Source organism: Corylus avellana, chromosome ca4 (genome assembly GCF_901000735.1).
Source record: "Corylus avellana chromosome ca4, CavTom2PMs-1.0".
Classification (NCBI taxonomy): domain Eukaryota; kingdom Viridiplantae; phylum Streptophyta; class Magnoliopsida; order Fagales; family Betulaceae; genus Corylus; species Corylus avellana.
This window is the reverse complement of record NC_081544.1, coordinates 36,649,097-36,666,929: the sequence shown is the minus strand read 5'-3', so window position 1 is coordinate 36,666,929 and position 17,833 is coordinate 36,649,097. Positions and strand designations below refer to the sequence as shown.

Here is a 17,833-nt window from a genome sequence, read left to right as displayed (position 1 = left end):
CCCCGACTAAATCATAAGTGTCGTTTTTTTATTTATTTATTTATTGAGATATGCGTAGCAAAATGTCATTTGCCATTAACTTTGATCATGTACCATTTTACATCAACTAAACAAATAACACTTTGCCACCTAAGATTTTAATTGACAAAATGTGGGAGTTTTATTAGATTATAGCATTTCTCTTATTTATAAGAACTTATAAGGTCAATAAATTTCTTATATTTAGTAATTTAATTTCTTATTTTCTTACAAATTTAATAAATCAACAATTAAATTTGTAGAGTTTACTATTAATTTATGTAGGGTCTACGTAAATCTACAAATTTAATTGTTAATTTGTAGGATGAGATTAACCAACTATATGCAAAATATTGATCTTTAGAGTTTCTCTTTATTTTAGTACATTCTTCCTTCCCTTTCTAAATTGCATCCTTTCACTATTTATTAGGGTCGTAAATAAACCAGTTTGTTCGACAACCCACTCGATACCCTCTCAGTTTAACTCAAACTCGAACTCGAGTTCAATACTGTACAAACAACTCGATTAGTAAATGATACATACCCGATTCGCTCGAGAAGACTCAATAGGAGCTCACGAGATCAGCTCGTTTAACGCTCGACCGATTCGTTTGCCCAACTCGTTAGCTCATTCATATATACATATTGCTAAAAATTAATTATATAAATTTAAGTATGTATATTAGTAATTAAGTAATATATGTAATATAAATTACTTAATATTTATATTTATACTATAGATAAATGTCTATGGCTTGTTTTAAAATTCGAACTTGAACTCTGCTTGGATCATATATTAAATAATTGAATAGCTTAGCTCGAGCTCGAGTTGAGCCCGGTTCGGCTCGAATAGCATTTTCAACAAACTCGAACTTGAGTTCGATCTCGCCTGAACTTTAAACGAGCCGAACTTGAACACACATTTTATAGCTCGGTTCGAATGAGCATCTTCATAACGAGCCAGTCTTAAAATCCTAAAGTTTAACTTGGCTTGACGATTACAGCCATTTTCATATAATTAAAAATGCATTCATCCTATCACCAAAATGATTATCAAGTTTCCTACATTTCAACATTTTCTTATATATTTATCTTTTTAAACACCCGCTTAATGCCTTAATATAAAATCTTCAAAGCTACTATCTCTAGCTTCTCAAACTCTTAACAACAAGAAAGTCTTTTCAATTTCCATACATTGAATTTCGACTGAACATGAAGAACAACATTTTTTTGCTAGTTAGTTAGTTTTTTTTTTTTTGACATAAGTGGCTCAATGACAACGGACAACGTTTGTTATTGTAATTTGTGGGCCAAAAGTACCTTCATTTAGACTTTACAATTGCCCCTCTTTCGAATTAAGACATATTAGATCATTATAATCAAGCGTGGGAGAAAGTGATGACTCGGTCATAAAGCAGCTAGCAGCCAGAGTGTTACACTCCTGTAAAGTCCGGTTCTATAATGAGAAAATGAATATTTCATATAAAGACTATAAAGTTGATAGTCTATAAAAATAATAATTGTTAAGTGAGAGAAATTGATATTTATAATTTATTATAGATATGTCATTTTTAAGCCATAAAACATATGTGATTATTTTTTTATTTTTTTAAGTAGTTACAAATAACATCCCAGCTAAGTTGTAACTTTATGTGGTACTAGAAACATTGTATAATTTTAAGGTTTTAAAGAAAGTGATTGTAACACTCCGATCTGATATTAAAAAGATAAATAATTTATATAAAATTTGGAATGTTTTGCCATGACTCACCCCGCCCGTTTCACATAATATTAAATTTTTGTCACTATCCCAAATCTTATACCAAATGAAACAAGCAGTTCTAGCTGCTGGCTGAATTTTATTGGATATTAAAATTCTACACTAGTGTTACAGCCTTATATGTAAAATTACAGATAAGTTTCTAAAAGATATATAGTAGAAAATATAAATAATATATAAGAAAACAGCTTTAATTATTGGCCCAAAGACCAAAGATAGGAAATCCAGTAGTGTAGAAGAGAGGCAATGGGCCGGATGGGAGTAGCAGAAGAAGTCAGCCCAGAGATGAGAGATAGTTTCCATTTGTTTTCATTTCTTTTCCGGTCATGAATCAAGATTCAAGCAGCTGGAACAGGATCTTCCCTACACTTGCACGCACTAGTATTGAAGTATTGATTGATTAATCAAAGACTTCTCTCCATCATCTCTTGGTACCGCTTGAATGATTGCAGCTTTTGCAAGCGCATCTGTTTATGGAACCTCATTATAAACAAGTCTGCAACCTGGTCAATCTCATCTTCCAGGCTGAAATTCTCCCCTTCTTCCTTGGAATTCCTCACCAGATCAACGATGGATCCACCCTGATCCTCAAACTCGAATTCCTCTTCATCAAATAACGAGTGCCTGAGATCTGGGTACTTGTCATCTTCATCATCCACCTCCACCAACTGGGTAAGAGTCGACTCGTTTGCCATGGCATTGTAGAGAACTATGGCCTTGCTCTCGTCGTCATCTGCCTCGGATTGGCTTTCCTTGTCATGCTGCCCACCAAGAAGTCTATGAATCTTGTGGGACAGTGAGTCCAGTATAACCTTCTTGTTCTTCAACAAGGAGAACATTACAAGGCGGGATTTGGCTGCGCTGGTTTTGCTCTTGAGGGCCATTGATTTGGCTTTAGCAATAGAAATCAAGGTAGAGATTATCTGTTTCAGGGCGTGGGAAGCTTTGTTCTTCATTCTCTGAGCTTAAAACAGACAAAGAAACCACCACGAAAGAAAGAGAAGAAAAGCGCAAGTACGTTGTGCAGAGTGTTAGAGAGCTAGGGTTGTAAGTTGTAACCAAGAAATTAAGAAGCGTTAGCATGAAGGAAATAGTGAAGAGTTGGATGGGTTTATATAGAAAGGAGAAAGCTTATATATATATATATAAGCTTATATGGATGGGCTTTAGCATTTGCCTATATATATGACTATAACTTGTGAGCACAGCAGTCTCCCATAGATTACCAAACCACGTGGCATGAGGCTATAGGGTAGACACGTACGACATACCCGTCTTTTTCTAGCAAGCCTGGGCTTCGGCTTCAATTTGGGTGCACAGTGCACGCACAGTAGATATCATTTTCATATATAATATTCGTCGTTAGAGGACGATGATATTGTGAGTGATGGCATGCAGCATGTAGATGAAAAAGAAGAAGATTCTTCTGGGGTGGCAGCCGGCAGGGGCACATTTCTTTTAATTTTCATATTTAAAACAGAAAAAAAAAGGGAGTTTAAAGAGACTTTAGACGGTGAAAGTTAATTAAAGTGGATCGCCATTGAAAAGTGATGGAAAAAGCATGTGATGTGAGGATTCCTAGCTAGCTAACTTCCTCATAACGTGGTTTGTGTAATCGATAAAGACGATATATATATATATTGCTTCATTTTCATTTTCATTTTCACATGCATTCTTATGCTTTTTTTCTCCAGAGACATATAATTGTAGTGCTATGAAACCTTCGTAGATGGTTCTCAAAATGCCCTCAACTGAAAAGCGGCACTCAACTTCCCAATGAACGTGCTCCCCAGTTTGGACATATCACAGAAAGAAAATGTACGCAAGGGAAAGAACCTAGCTGCTTTTACTCTCACTGCTCCTTTTGTGCAGTTTGGTCCTTTCGCGGTAGAGCTAGCGAATAAATAATATTTAATTAGGCACGACTTTTTTTTTTCTTTTCTTTTTTAAAGGAAAAGTCTAGACTTTTTAGTTGTCACTCACAGAAGCAAGATGGCCTGCTTTAAGATTTTTATTTTTTATTCATGGCTTGCTTTAAGATTTACTTAAAAATAACACTAGTTGGGGCTGTTTCTTAATTAAAGAGTTTGTTGCAAGTTAATGGCGCATAAGCTGCTAGGGTTGAAAAGCTCTCTAGCAAATGAATGTAGAGTGTTTATTTGGTTACTTTTGTGTACAATTCTTGTAAATACTTTTCATTAGCATTTTCAATATCATATTTAGTTGTTAAATTAGTAAGTTGTGACTAATAATTTCATGAAGCTTTAAAAGTGACAAGTAAGTGTCTATGGTTTGGGGTTGTAACAAATAATTCACTTCATACAAATTCTAACCATTTTATTTTTGACAGGGTCATTATGTAATTACAAATTTAACCTAATAAAATTATACAAAAAAAAAAAAAAAAAAAGGCATGGTGCTATGTAGTTCAGTCATCTCCTTTGACCAATTATAGGGATGATCGAACTAACCTCATAGCTTTGGGGATGGTTTGGCCATCCCAAGCAATCGAATTTGGAGGTGGCCGAACTATCTCCGAGCATTAGGTTTGGAGTGGTCAACCACCCAATGCTAGCCCTTTCCTTTCTTTTCTTTTTTTTTTTTAATTTTTTTTAATAATTTTCAAGGGACATTCCTAATTTTATAATGGTCATGTCCCAAAAATGGTCAAGATTTGTACAAATTCAATTATTTGCTACACAAGTATAGCACATGAAATTATTTGTCACTTTTGAAACTCTAGGAAGTTATTTGTCACAGCCCAAGGCCCCCAACCCACAAAGCCTAATTTATCAATTTTTAAAAAAAATAATAAATAAAAGAAAACTTAAGGGATAGAGATGCATAAAATAATTTAGTACATTTCATTTCATGTGTGGCCGACCCTATTTGAGTCTGGACTCCCCACCATATCCCAGATTACGACTTTATTCCAAAAATAAATTTGGAAGTAAAAATTTTTGTTTCAATTTATGATCCATGAACTAATTTAATTTGGGCCCAACCTAATGAACTCACATACTCTAAAGCCCAAAATATTAAGCCTTAATCAAGGCCCAATATCTTGTAAGATAGACAGGGGATGCTACATAGCCACCCCTCACTCCTTTGTGAAGGGAGGGGAGGCCAGGGGAGGGGGGTTGCCCTTTTTTAAGGGTTTGTTTGGAATTTCGTTTGAGTTACTTAAAAATATTTTTAATACTTAAAAAGTCCATTTGAAAAATAAAAAAAAACTTGTTTGGTAAAAAAATTAAAAGTGTTTTTAATGGTCCAAAAAGTTTAAAAGTAGTCAAACTACACTTTTGGTAAAAGCTTAAAATAAAACTTTTACCCAAAAACTCTTTTTGACTTAAAATCTATATTTCTCAAATGCAATCTCAAACAAGCTTTTAGTGTAGAGTTATAAATTTGTAATGATCAATTTGATAAAAGAAGTTTACCACAAGGTACGTTAATGAAAGATTTGAGATAAGCCTAATTCTCACGATCAATTTAGTAAATTTTCCTAATTTGTTTACACTAAATACAGGCTTCTATGAGTAGGCTCTGTTGTTTGACATATTAAAAAGAAAGGAAAAAAAAAAAAAAATGGCACAAGAGGATTTCAAAATCAATTAGAATTAGGAATGAGGCCCTTCCTTCCCAGCATCATGATTCATAAGCCTACTCTCCCGTTCAAATTCCCTTCTGCTTTTTAGTAGGCTCTGTTTTTATTTTTTTCTCTTACCCCTGGGTGGGGGGTGGAGAGTTGAACATTCAACGGTCTTATGGTCTTTATAAAAAAACAGTCAAGTTGATTGATTAAGACCTAAGAGTCTCTCCAATAATTTCAATATAAGTGGTTGCCAGTTGCCAAGACCTCGTCACTTTGATTAATTCTGAGAACCAAAAACATTGGCACATACTACTCTGTTTTAGTCCACAGTGGGGTACAGTGATTATGACACACCCGTGGAGCCTAGAAACTTTTAGGGGAAACTTCAGAAAGTCCCCATGAATTTTCAGCTAATTTGAAAAACCTTCCCTGAATTTCCAAAACTCTCATTTAGGTCCACTGAACTTTGGTTTTCTCTCACTTTGGACCCTTTTAACATTAAACTACGTCATTTTTGGGCTGGGTAGGTGTTTAATTTTATAATACAAAACGACGTAGTTTAATGTTAAAAGTGTCCAAAGTGAGAGAAAACTAAAGTTCAAGGGACCTAAATGAGAGTTTTGAAAATTCAGGAAAATTTTTTCAAATTGGCTAAAAATTCAGGGAGGCTTTCTGAAATTTTCCCAAACTTTTATTAGTAAACGTATTTGAAGTTTTCACCCAAGTTTTAGTTGAAATAGTGAAACAAGAAAACAAAATAGTAACGCCCAAGTTTTCAACATTTCCCAACTTTTGGGCTGGGTTCTAGAATACGCATGCAATCACTCTGTCAAAAGGAAAAATCTTAGTCACCTAACTTTTATTTTATTATTTATTAATATAGTACAAGTGTGGTCCATAAAATTACTCCTTTTTTTTTTTTTTTTTTGCAGTGGCGTATTTGGCACGACATTGGATTATGCTTGAGAATGGGTACGATTAATGGCGGCGGCGCAAAGCAAAAGTGAAGAAGATGCACATTTTCTTAAAGAGATGGGATAGTATGTATCAATAGAGATGCCGAGATGGGATACACCCTATCATCAAATGCTATATTCTATATAATCATATCATAAATATTAAATAATACTTCCCTAGCTAGTCCCTACAACAGTACAACTACAAGGCAGACATCGACATGATCCATCATCTCCTCCTCCACTCCCTAATCCCTATTCCCATCTTTGGACATTAATTGGATGATGCACCACCTCCAGAGTAGCCGCACAAGCTGGGTGCAAGTGCGTAACCATAACTCATCGACTCCGGCTTGTAGCAATATATCCCCGGAATTTGTTGTATTGACGGATATGGATGATAAGACACCCCGGCAGGAGACAAGTATGGCTGCGGGGATGGTGGTGTCCAATATTTGTAACTCTTCGGAGAAGGGATGCTAATTCTGGGCGAGACAACATCATCCAGTGAAGGATAGCATATATGCCCCTCCCCCCCTGCCCTATTTTCAACTTCCACTCTTGGATAATCAATTTTCTCTTTAGAAAATGAGCCCAGTTTTATAGTATCACTTTTGACCACCTCCTTCTCCTTGTTGGTTTTCCCATTCTTCACCTTGTAAGAGAAATTCAAGACCCCATTAGGCTTACCGTCACGGCTTCGAACCTGATAACTGACGAACCTCATAGCTCCGTTAGACTCATCATCAATCAAGTCCTTGAATACTGGAACCTGGACTTCACCAACGGTGTTGTTACCGAAAACGATACCTTCGCTGAGAAGATCAAATCTCAGAAAAAGATGATTGCGGTCATCAGGAAGCAACAAGTCTTTAAGATCAAACTGCATCTCGTGATTCCACTCTGGGTTCCTGTCTCCAACTCTGTCCACTGGCGTTTTTTGACGCTGCAGTTGTTGTTGCTCATGCTTTTGCTTTTTCTTCACTTCTTCGTTGACAAGGCGGACCACAGCGTAGACTGATAGCTTCTGGAAGAAATTGAAGCCCTTGAGATCTCTAGCCGAGATTACCTTCAACTTCAACTCTATAGAGCTCAAATCCATGACACACCTCTGTAGCTGTGCAACTAGTTACTTCTTCTCCTGACGAGGACTATTCTCCTACCTTTTGAAGGTATTAGATACCAAAGAAAATAAATAAAGGCCTAAATAGCATAAGAACCCAAACTGGGTCAGCAATATGAAGTGGGGCACGCGTACAATGGATTGGAAAATACGCACCATTGACTAAGTACCTGCTTGAGCTTGAGCATTCCTACTAGTCTCTTAAAAGGCTAACATGGCAAAGCTTCCTGGGCTATTCTAGAACTCCTCGGCACCCTTTGGCAATAGCTCCTTACTATTAATTCAAAAAATTTAATTCTCTAACATTCTTACTTTTTACATCACATCAATCACTTTATATTACAGTTCATATTACAGTTCATGTCCACTAATGAGTATGTGTCTAATGCCAAATGGAGACAGCAAAGTCAATGATATTTGTGGACCTGTGGTTTCATTTCATCAGAAGAACATTAATCTCTAGGGATAGTGGCCGTTCCAGAAAGAGATCCAGAGACAACATTAGTAAGTAAAAAAGAAACAGGCTAATGCACGCCATTGGGAACATCAAATATACACAAGCCCTGATGCATCCACCTTTGCTACAATCAATGAGATAAGTCGTAACTTGAAATATTGATAATGTAACAGCAGGATATTCAACCAAACCAATCGTAACAAAATCCTTGAGTAAATATTTCCAAATCACCATGTAAAGTGCATCAATTGAGAAATTATTATCAAAAGAAATAAGAGCTTGCAAAATCTGAATCCAGTAACTACAAATATCTTGAATAATGCAAGAAGTCGACCTCAGCGAACTTTTGACTTTTTCTGGCCTTGGACCTGGAATGCTGCACAGATCTTCTTCCAACAACGGATGGAAATGAGTGTGGGTATCACAATCCATGAGGCATTTGCACCAATATAGTATGCGTAGTAGTAGTATGAGTTTGCAGCAAAGTGATCACCTTCCAAGTAAGAAGTTATGAAATACACAGCAGTTCCATAGAGCTGGCCCAGAGAAATGGCAAACTGAAGTATGTAGCTATATGACTTTCCCGTAGCTATTGCAAACCTACCAGGTGTCAGCAAAGATGGCACAGGAAAAATGATCAGCAGAAGGGAATGTAAATATTTGCATATAAAATCTAAATTCAGATAGGAAGAGAAATAGCAAGACCAAAAAGGCATTTCTACCACATTCATTAATTCATTCATTTTGTTAAGGTTATATAGAAAAAAGAAAATTCACAAAATAAAATTCATTCATTAATTCATTCATTTTGTTAAGGTTATATAGAAAAAAGAAATTTCACAAAATAAAATTCATTCATTAATTCATTCATTTTGTTAAGGTTATACTAAGCCAGTAAATTCACAAAATAAGAAAAAAAAAAAAAAGTTAGGGAAGACGGATAGCACCTAATCCCCAAACATACCAGTAATGAGAAGCTCTCAAGATGAACAATGAGCCTTTGTATGCTGATGGAAACTATCATGTAAAAAATCTAATTCCAGAATCCAGACAGGGTTGAAAATATTGAATCTTTTCTTTTTTGTAACATGATATGTTAGAAATATAAATTAAATGATTAAATTTATCTTTTTTTTTTTTTTTTTTTTTTTTTTTTTTTCAGCTTAAACTTTTGAGATAAGTAGTAATTTAACATGATATCCATTCGATCTTACACTGCTAAAAGGCTAGCTGGACCCTCTAGAACTGCAGTTAGCCCTTCAACAGTAACAATTCCTGCATCCCTAGCTGCATATCTTGAATCACCTTTGCTGTATTCTTTCCCTGGAAGTTTTAAACGAGGGTTGTCATCTACATGTGACCCAACAAATCCAAACGAGTCCCAACTGCTGCCAATACGTTTAGAATTAAACAAAAAAACTTACAAACTTCCGCCAGGTAAAAACCAGTTTTATCCTTATAAAATTCTGGGGAGAAAGCAAAATAACCCTCAACAATCATGTGGGTGAGGCCTGTGAAAGCCCACCAGCACATGAGCCATCTGTCAATCTTGGACTTTTTGGGTGATCTCCCTGGTTTAAGAAAAAAGGCATTTAAATTCAATTAGGCACCCCAAGGCAATTAAAATTTATCAAGATGCAAGTTATTTAAATCTGAATTAGAAAATAAAATAACCCATACAGGTACCACAAAGAAATCAAATTATCAAGAACATTCATGAAAAGTAAAAACAAATACATGAGTTAATCTTAACCAATAGCTCCTTCCCTTGCTAGATTAAACAGTTAAGGAACAGAATCCAACCAGTGATGGTAACATAGACAATGTCCGGAGCTCAGACCAGAAAGATTAGGAATTGATGTATCCTAAAAGGATCAAAGTGTTGATGCTCTTGAAGGGTGATAGTTTTAAAGCGTGTAAACTAGATGCATTCAGACAGCAGCAGCAGCAGTTCAGACAAACATCACCACCGTGTAGCTCATACTCGTCAAGATAAGGCAGCAAGTTTAAATGACAGTGTTGCAGAGCAAAACAGAGAACAAGATACGGACGATCATTCAGCAATTCAAACTTAAACTTAAACTTAGAGCTTGTTTAAGATTGTGTTTGAGAATAAAGCTTTTAAGACAAAATAAGCTTTCAGGTAAAAGCTTTACTTCGAAGTCCTTTTTGATCATTTTTAGCAATTAAAAGCACTTTTAAACGAATATTTTTTTCTTCAAACGCACTTTTTGAGTGATAAAAGTACGCAATCCCAAATAAGCTCTTAGTGTCATCCTATCACACGTCAAACATAACTGCCCATATATTAGCTTTAGCTTTAAATTATTTATGTTTTTATAGATTTACATATTTTGAAATTTGTATTCTGCAGTAACTCAAACACTCGATAATTGTACAGATGATATATATGGTGAAATACAAATCGCGTTTTGGTTGTGTTGGCTAAAACTGTTTTCATCATTTATTTCATTCCGTAGCCCATGAAGAAATGAAGAAAAGAAACGAAGTTGAAAGCTCTAGTACCTACAACAACAAACAAACAAAAAAGTTGAAAACTCTAGTTAATCAGCTCAAAATACAAATAGTGGCGAAAGCTGGTTGATTCACAAATTTGAGGTTTTGAAGCTGGTAATTCTCACATGTAGCATTACAAACGCTCTGCTCATTATTACGATTTTGGTCGAATAAACAAATTGGAAATTGGAACAACACTATAATAGATCGCAGAAGTGGGTCTAAAATAAAAGAAATTGATTTGGGTAAAAGAAAAATTAGAAATGAATAGAAGTTGGCGATGGGTGAGCAAGTAGAGTAGTAAAAAGAAGCAAACCGGAGAGGAGCCAGACGAGGGAGACGACGAGCAGGGAAGAGACGCCATAGACGAGGAGAATAGAGGACTGTGAGAGGAAACATGGCACGAAACCTGGCAGCTTTAGATCTTTGGGTACGTAGGGATGTTCAACCGATGCCTCCATTTTCGCCTTCCTCTCACTCCGACCAAAGTCAACCTCCGCCCCAACTCTGTAGGGTTGGTTCTTTTATCTTACCATTGTTATAGTGGGCCGGGCATGACGGGAAGTTACAGATTCAAATTAAGCGGAATGGGCCTCCATTCTCTCTCTCTCTCTCTCTCTCTTGGACCCAGTGGGCAAATAGGACGGGGCATGTTATATAATCATATATGATAAAGTCTGTACAAAATGGATGGAATTGAGATGAATTGATTTCTTTATTGTGTATGATAGTTAGGGAGTACTTTAATGAGAAATTGAGTGTTTCTCTTATTAAGTTTTGTTGGATTATTTATAGATGTTTTAATTTGGTGGTATAAAATAGTGATTATTGGATGAAATAATATTGTAAGAACATGCTTCCAATATGTTTAATATCCTTTTTTAGTAGGCGCATGGCTTGCCTTGGGCTTGGGTTGTGAGTCTTGTAACATTAGTTGATAAGTTTTTAATTTCAACAATTATTATCTCCGCTTTGCTCCCTTCGTCAATTTATCATCCAATTAGTTTAATATGTCATATAGTATTCTTTGAAGGCAACCGACTCTCTCTTCCTAGGAGAAAACCTAGAGAGAAAAAACATGTGGGGGAGGAGAGAGCTCTTGCTCCCCTCTTCTTTCCTCCTCCTCCCCTTCTTGTTTTTTTTTCTTTTCTTTTTTTTCAATTTATTGTTTTGGTTTTTTTTTTTTCGACTAATTCAGTTGTTCCACCAATCTTTTTGCTTATGCTGCACTGCCTTTGTTCGCCCTCCATCGTGTTGCACCACTTTTTGCCCCCTTCGAAATTGGTTGGACTTTAAATCTAGTTTTTCAAATCTAGATCTAGTTTCCTCAATTGGTTTCGCTTAGTCACGCGCCAGCTCACCGTGCTCCTCAACTGCCCATCGGTGCAAAACAGCTTCATCTCATCTACCACGTGCTAGCTAGTGCGTTTCGCCTTCCTCGCCCTAGCTATTATAGCTGCTTGCTGGCTTTTTTATTGTATTTTTGTTATTTTTTGAAGGCCCTATTGAAAGAGAAAGCGCTAAATGATTTCTCCTTACATCTACTTTCATGAGCGATTTTTAGGGTGAAGATTTTTATCCTAGCCTTTAGGTCGATGATGATTAGTTTCGATGTGAGGAGTGATGGCCCCTAACTAACTTAGGGGTGACTAAGGCTGGGTGTCGGATAACACGATATCGAAGGAGGGCTTTTCACCTCTTGTACAGCCCATTGTCCGTAAGTCAGTAATTTCATCAGCTTTTTCTGACAATGGGATTACACCGTTATTGACTGTCACCTACATGGCAATGACGGTCACATTCGGTAAGTCGAAATGGAAAAAAAAGAAAAAGAAAATCCATTGGTGGAAGAAAGCATTCAAAGAAATCGAAGGAAGGCAAACCTGGAGTGGAGAGTGAAGACCGTGCAGAGAAGGAAGAGAATTAGGTGAATATTATTTTATAAAAAAATACAAAGATAAAATTGTTTTTATTTTTTTTATTTAATTTTTATAAAATAATATTTACCTAAAACTAAAAGAACAACATAGTAATATTAAAAAAAAGCATGTAACACTTTCCTTTGAGATAGGTCAACCATAAAACTGCAATTTGTTTATATTGAATGATGGTCTGATAATACAAGAAAAAAAAGCCAATTTATAAGGAATATAATTTGTTAAGAAAATGATAAATAGAGAAAGAAATGTAGACACGTATAAATAGAAAAAATCGAATATATATTATATTAGTAATTAGATTATATAATATTTGTTGTAATCACATGAAGGAGCACGTAATCCTGGTCAAGCGAATCCCCTGAGTCCCTGAGAAATAGAGTAGCCCGACTTTTTCCTCCGAAAAAACAAGTTGTTTGACTCGATAAATCGCAAGTTCTGGTGGGACAAGACGGAGGAAAAGGTGTAACGTGTGATTGTCGTAACCAAAGATTCTCCAGTCCACGTTGGGAGTTGCAAATGCGTCGCTGTCATGGAATTACTTTTGACTATCTTTTCTACGTAAGGGATGGTCCCACGGTCTCTCTTTCTCTCACTCTATTCTTTTGATACTAATCACTAATTACATTAACGAAATTTGTACGTAAGAGTTTAATTAAGAATAAATAAAAATAGTTAATATATAAATAGTAAAAACTAAAAAAGTGAGTGAAATAAATGAAGAAAGGAAGATGTTGGAGAAATAATGAATGGATAGTAATAGTAGTACCAAGGGAAGTGCATTGATGAAAATGACGGATAATATGTGAAGTAGTGAGGGTCTTGTCCGTGGCGAGTGAGAGGAGCAGCCGAGTCACAGGTGTTTGTGTTTGTGTTTGTGTTTGAGAGAGAGAGAGAGAGCTCCGGCAAACACTCCCATCACTGAGATACCTGTCTGTCCACCCGTAGTACCAAAATAAGCCAAGAGAACGAGATAATCGTGCCTCGCCACTGGGGGCAATACCGGTTGCGCCTTCTCTCAGCTCTCCTTCCTTTCTCTGTAATCATCTCTCGCACACACTTTTGGAGCTCTGGAAGGTACCCCTACCCTCGATCGGTACCCCTCCCCACCCCCACCCCAGAAAAAAAAAAAAAACGAAAAGAAAAAAAAAAACAAAGGTAAAGCTGCATATAGAAATACGGGTAAGAATAAGATTGATTTTGTTGTCAATCTATCCGCATTGCGTTATTATTGATCAATTTTGTGTCTTTGTTTATGATTGCTACAATAATTGGTGCTCAATCAAACCAACATTTGTTTCCGCAATCGTTATGCGAATTTATATGTATGCAGATCGGGTGGGTGGGTACGTACGTGATCAACATTGAAATGCGCCGGTGACACCAGGAGATCTGAAGATTCCAGTGGTGGGAGGTGATGGCTATGATGCAAGGAAACATGTATACAAATTCACTGCCTCCACAGCTCTCCGACTCCAACAGGCGGATCATCGGTGACCCAAATGGTTCCCCGTCCATCCGTGTTTATCAAGTTTGGAAAGGAAACAATGTGAGCAGCTTTTGTTTTCTCTGTTAAATTTTACATTATCACAACCTTTGTTTCACCTCACCTTAATTCTTCAAAATATGAAATCTTATTGCAGAGATTCTGCCTCGGAGGCAGGCTTATATTTGGTCCAGATGTGAGGTCCATATTCCTTACGCTGTTTCTGATCGTGACCCCAGTGGTCCTGTTTTGTGCATTTGTTTCTCAGAGCCTCATTCATGAATTCCACCACCATCTGGGAAAAATTGTTGTAGCTGTATGCACCGTCTTCACCCTATACGTGAGTTCTTCTTTGTCTACCGATTGGCTTCCCAATTACCATCTTGGTTTTATATGTATTGTGTAAAGAATCGGGGTGCATTATACCAGTGCATATAAAAAAAACAAACAAATATTTTTGTGTTCTGTGGTATGTAAAACTCAAGTTTTACGTAGCTGAATGACTAGGACATAGGGTAGAAAAAAAAAAGCTTTTATACTCTACATTTTATTTCATAAGATAATGAAGATCCCAGTTTAAGTCAGCTAAATTGACTGCAAAATATTATCTGAGTTCATTCATTTCTCTTTTTTTGAGGGAACCAAATAAGGAATTGTAAGGTCTGTATATGATCAATGTCTTTGATTGAGTTGCGAAAAAGAAAAGAAAAGAAAAGAAAAGCTCTGTTTTGACACTTTTTTCTGGAAATCTTGCTATTCTTTGCACCATCACCTTTCATTAACGATTTGATAATTGGCATTGCTGAGTTGTCAACTATTGCAGGTAATAATTCTCCTCTTCCTTACATCTGGAAGAGATCCTGGCATTATTCCTCGTAACCCACATCCTCCTGAACTCGAAGATGAAGGCGATAGCTCAGGTATCTCTGCTGATTGGCCTGGAAGTCAAAGTGGAACTGGGGCGCCAAGCTTACCACCCGTAAAAGATGTCATGGTTAATGGCATGGTAGTTAAGGTCAAATATTGTCAAACGTGCATGCTATATCGCCCACCACGATGCTCTCATTGTTCTATTTGCAATAACTGTGTCGAGCGGTTTGATCACCATTGCCCATGGGTGGGACAGTGTATTGGGAAGGTATGTTCATTTCAATCTCCTCTTCTGTTTTGTTTTTCGATTGAATTATAATTTGAGTATTCTCATTTGTGGTTTCCTGAATACCAGAAGGGATTGATTATAAAGTGCTGAAAATGTTGAATTTTTACCATTCTTAAGTGACACATGAAGGATTATTATTTTTGGATGCTCACCAGTCTATTTGCTCTAGCTGTCCCTAGTTTCTTTTGTATCATCCTATTGTCCGAAACTGTCACTTTAGAACCATGAGTCCATGCTCTTAATTTAGAAGCCTGTTTAGTGCAAGAAAATAACGGTTCAACTTTAAACTATCTTGAGATAAAATTGGGTTTGAGAATATTATGTAAATACATAAAAAGGAATAGTCTTTGATCTGGGAAGTAAAATGAAAAGGCTTTCTGATTGTCGAGTTCATGTTGAAATATTTCATATATTACAAAGTCTTTCTGTGCTTATTTGTCTAAATCTTAATAAAATTCTATGAGGAACTTCTTCATCAACTAGAAATTTACTTTGATATCTAATTAAGTATTTAATTTATGCCTGTTTATTTGCAATTGTCCTTAATGTTCCAATTTTAAAGTCTGTCTACACTTCCAACCTAATTACGCTATGGCTGGTTTATGCCTCCTTCAGCTCCTCTGTCTGTGGCCATTTTTTTCTTTCACTTTACATCATAACCATTAGCATGCATTATAAGTGTGGGCTAGCAAGGTTGATGTAACTCAATATAGTATGAGCGTAATCACAGGAGTATGTCTTCCAATCTAGAAATTCATTCATTGCTTTATGGAGAGCTCAGTTGGGATATATTTAGTTCCATCGAAGGAGTTCATCCCTAGGTCACACAGGATCTCTGACTCTCATTTGGCTGAAGTGAACTATTGGAATCAACACATATGTAAGGCAACCAGAAGGAAAAAAGAAAAAAGGAAGGTTAAGATTATAAGGATCTTCAAATTACACGGTTTGTTTGGATGCCTGTAAAGAGTTACCTTCAATGGAGCAGATTGCAGACATCTCATTCTTTATTTCCTTCTACTTGCTTAAAGAAATTAAAAGACTATGCTGTTCGTATGAGTTATATAATCACCCTAATCTATTAAAGGCAAATTACTTAGGTATGACTTGTAAGTGTTTTCATCTGCTGCTACTTGCAAGCCACATATACAAAGAATGAGATGTGTTTTTAGCTCAGGGTTTATTCATGCAATTATTTCCCAACTTTAGCTGTTACCTCATCCTTTAGGCTCTTTGTTGGTTACCTATGTATGTATAAATATGCATGTGTATATGTGTGCATACTTACAAACATATGCAAATAGATGATGGAGCGTACATGTATAGATGCATATATTGATGCCTGGATCTCTACATATGAACAGACATGCATATATGCATGTATAGTTATTTCCCCAATTACGACTTGAGAGATGAATTTTCTCTTTATACTGTGCTCCCGTCATTCTCGGATGTGTCTGTATATAATTATTCACTGTCTGGTTCTTCTTACTTCAAATATGTTTCAAGAGACAATTTTCTCATTATGCTCTGCTGGTTGTCATTGTAGGATGTGTTCTTACCTTTCATAGTCCTAACAAGGTTGAAGTGTTTTCTTTACAGAGGAATTACAGATTCTTCTTCATGTTTGTGTCCTCCACAACCATTCTTTGCCTATATGTTTTTGCCTTCTGCTGGGTCAACGTTAGGAAGATAATGGATGCATACCATTGTAATCTCTGGAGGGCTTTTATGAAGTCCCCTGTTTCAGGAATTCTGGTCTTATATACATTCATAGCTGCTTGGTTTGTTGGAGGTCTTACCGCATTTCATATCTATTTAATTATCACCAATCAGGTTCTTATCTCCTCTTTACCTCTATTTCTGGTTTGCTGTTCCCATTGACTTTTTATTTAGTTTTTAAGTCTTGTATTGCATTTCTGCAGACAACATATGAGAATTTCCGGTACAGGTATGATGGGAAGATGAATCCTTATAACCGCGGGTGTGCCCTCAATATTGTGGAAATCTTCTTTTCTAAAATTCCCATTTCTAAGAACAAATTCAGGGCAAAGGTAAAGGGGGATGCATCTTCCGTCTTCACCACTTCAATGTCAATGCGCCATGGCTTGAGCCCAGAAATGCCCAAAACAAGCTTGGACATAGAGAGCGGAAAACGGCAAGCTGTTGCTGCTGAAGATTTTGAAGAAATACAGAGTCAGATTGATAGTGTTGGTGGATTGGAGAGGTGTGGAACCCAGCCAAGACGCGCAAACTGGGATCACAAAGCGAACTGGGAGATCTCACCTGATATACGAATGTTGGCTGCTGACTTTGCAATGGAACATGGTTCGACAGAGAGACAGAAAATAAATGGAGGCCACTAATAATGGCTTTTGTAGCCTAATCTATTGTGGTGAGAGTAATATTTTGTTCTTAGAGCCAAGATAAAATTTTTAACCTGGCTGATTGAAATTGGTTGCTGGAAGTGATGCTGAACTTAAAGAAAAGTTCTACCTTTGAAACAATGTTTCGCCACACTGTTTTCTTTTATAGGAAGATATGCACTGGTTCAGTTAAAATGTGAAGAGGAACATGTACATCAAACCGCCGTCGTGGATACTTGGAGTGAGTGTTTTGCTATATTGCAACTGTCTCTTCTGGGAATTTGGTTGGGTGTTGATAATTGTTAATTTGCTGGATAAGTTAGCAGTGATGCTGAAAAACCAAACGCCTCATACTATAAGCTCTAATTTACTTGAGTATATAAGTACTAATTTACTTGATTTTTTGTTGTTGTTGTTGATAGCTTTAATAAAATAATGA

At 36.4% G+C, this 17,833-nt stretch overlaps 4 protein-coding genes across 5 annotated transcripts; 1 reads left to right on the top strand and 3 right to left on the bottom strand.

Moving 5' to 3' along the window:
• Positions 1-1,880: 1,880 nt before the first annotated feature.
• On the bottom strand, positions 1,881-2,879 carry LOC132179558 (uncharacterized). Its single transcript, XM_059592299.1, has one exon. The coding sequence runs from the start codon at positions 2,752-2,754 to the stop codon at positions 2,203-2,205; it is 552 nt and encodes a 183-aa protein (XP_059448282.1). The 5' UTR covers positions 2,755-2,879; the 3' UTR covers positions 1,881-2,202.
• A 3,591-nt stretch (positions 2,880-6,470) lies between these two features.
• On the bottom strand, positions 6,471-8,040 carry LOC132179130 (protein SRC2-like). 2 transcript variants are annotated; one of them, XM_059591774.1, is made up of 2 exons: positions 7,629-8,040; positions 6,471-7,512 (listed from the first exon to the last, which is right to left on the bottom strand). In XM_059591774.1, exon 2 carries the CDS (start codon positions 7,449-7,451, stop codon positions 6,624-6,626), a length of 828 nt encoding a protein of 275 aa, XP_059447757.1. In that variant the 5' UTR covers positions 7,452-7,512; positions 7,629-8,040; the 3' UTR covers positions 6,471-6,623. The 2 variants fall into 2 exon arrangements, with proteins under 2 accessions (XP_059447757.1, XP_059447756.1); XM_059591773.1 differs by having other exon boundaries at positions 7,643-8,040.
• Positions 8,041-8,125: 85 nt separating this feature from the next.
• Positions 8,126-10,958, bottom strand: LOC132179132 (probable 3-beta-hydroxysteroid-Delta(8),Delta(7)-isomerase). Its single transcript, XM_059591775.1, has 4 exons — positions 10,763-10,958; positions 9,354-9,500; positions 9,144-9,252; positions 8,126-8,529 (listed from the first exon to the last, which is right to left on the bottom strand). Exons 1-4 carry the CDS (start codon positions 10,905-10,907, stop codon positions 8,265-8,267), a joined length of 666 nt encoding a protein of 221 aa, XP_059447758.1. The 5' UTR covers positions 10,908-10,958; the 3' UTR covers positions 8,126-8,264.
• Positions 10,959-13,129: 2,171 nt separating this feature from the next.
• Positions 13,130-17,798, top strand: LOC132179407 (probable protein S-acyltransferase 6). Its single transcript, XM_059592135.1, has 6 exons — positions 13,130-13,565; positions 13,717-13,932; positions 14,027-14,209; positions 14,693-15,007; positions 16,631-16,864; positions 16,954-17,798. The coding sequence occupies exons 2-6, from the start codon at positions 13,801-13,803 to the stop codon at positions 17,392-17,394; spliced, it is 1,305 nt and encodes a 434-aa protein (XP_059448118.1). The 5' UTR covers positions 13,130-13,565; positions 13,717-13,800; the 3' UTR covers positions 17,395-17,798.
• The last annotated feature ends 35 nt before the right edge of the window (positions 17,799-17,833 follow it).

Bases quoted from the DNA above. Each gene is read 5' to 3' on its own strand.
- LOC132179558 (XM_059592299.1), bottom strand. From the start codon at position 2,754: ATGAAGAACAAAGCTTCCCACGCCCTGAAACAGATAATCTCTACCTTG.
- LOC132179130 (XM_059591774.1), bottom strand. From the start codon at position 7,451: ATGGATTTGAGCTCTATAGAGTTGAAGTTGAAGGTAATCTCGGCTAGA.
- LOC132179132 (XM_059591775.1), bottom strand. From the start codon at position 10,907: ATGGAGGCATCGGTTGAACATCCCTACGTACCCAAAGATCTAAAGCTG. The intron at 9,253-9,353 runs GTAAGTTTTTTT...TAAAACTTCCAG, and splicing joins TTTTTACCTGGCGGAAGTTT to GGAAAGAATACAGCAAAGGT. The intron at 8,530-9,143 runs GTAAGATCGAAT...GACACCTGGTAG, and splicing joins CCAGCTAGCCTTTTAGCAGT to GTTTGCAATAGCTACGGGAA.
- LOC132179407 (XM_059592135.1), top strand. From the start codon at position 13,801: ATGGCTATGATGCAAGGAAACATGTATACAAATTCACTGCCTCCACAG. The intron at 13,933-14,026 runs GTGAGCAGCTTT...ATCTTATTGCAG, and splicing joins AAGTTTGGAAAGGAAACAAT to AGATTCTGCCTCGGAGGCAG. The intron at 14,210-14,692 runs GTGAGTTCTTCT...CAACTATTGCAG, and splicing joins GCACCGTCTTCACCCTATAC to GTAATAATTCTCCTCTTCCT.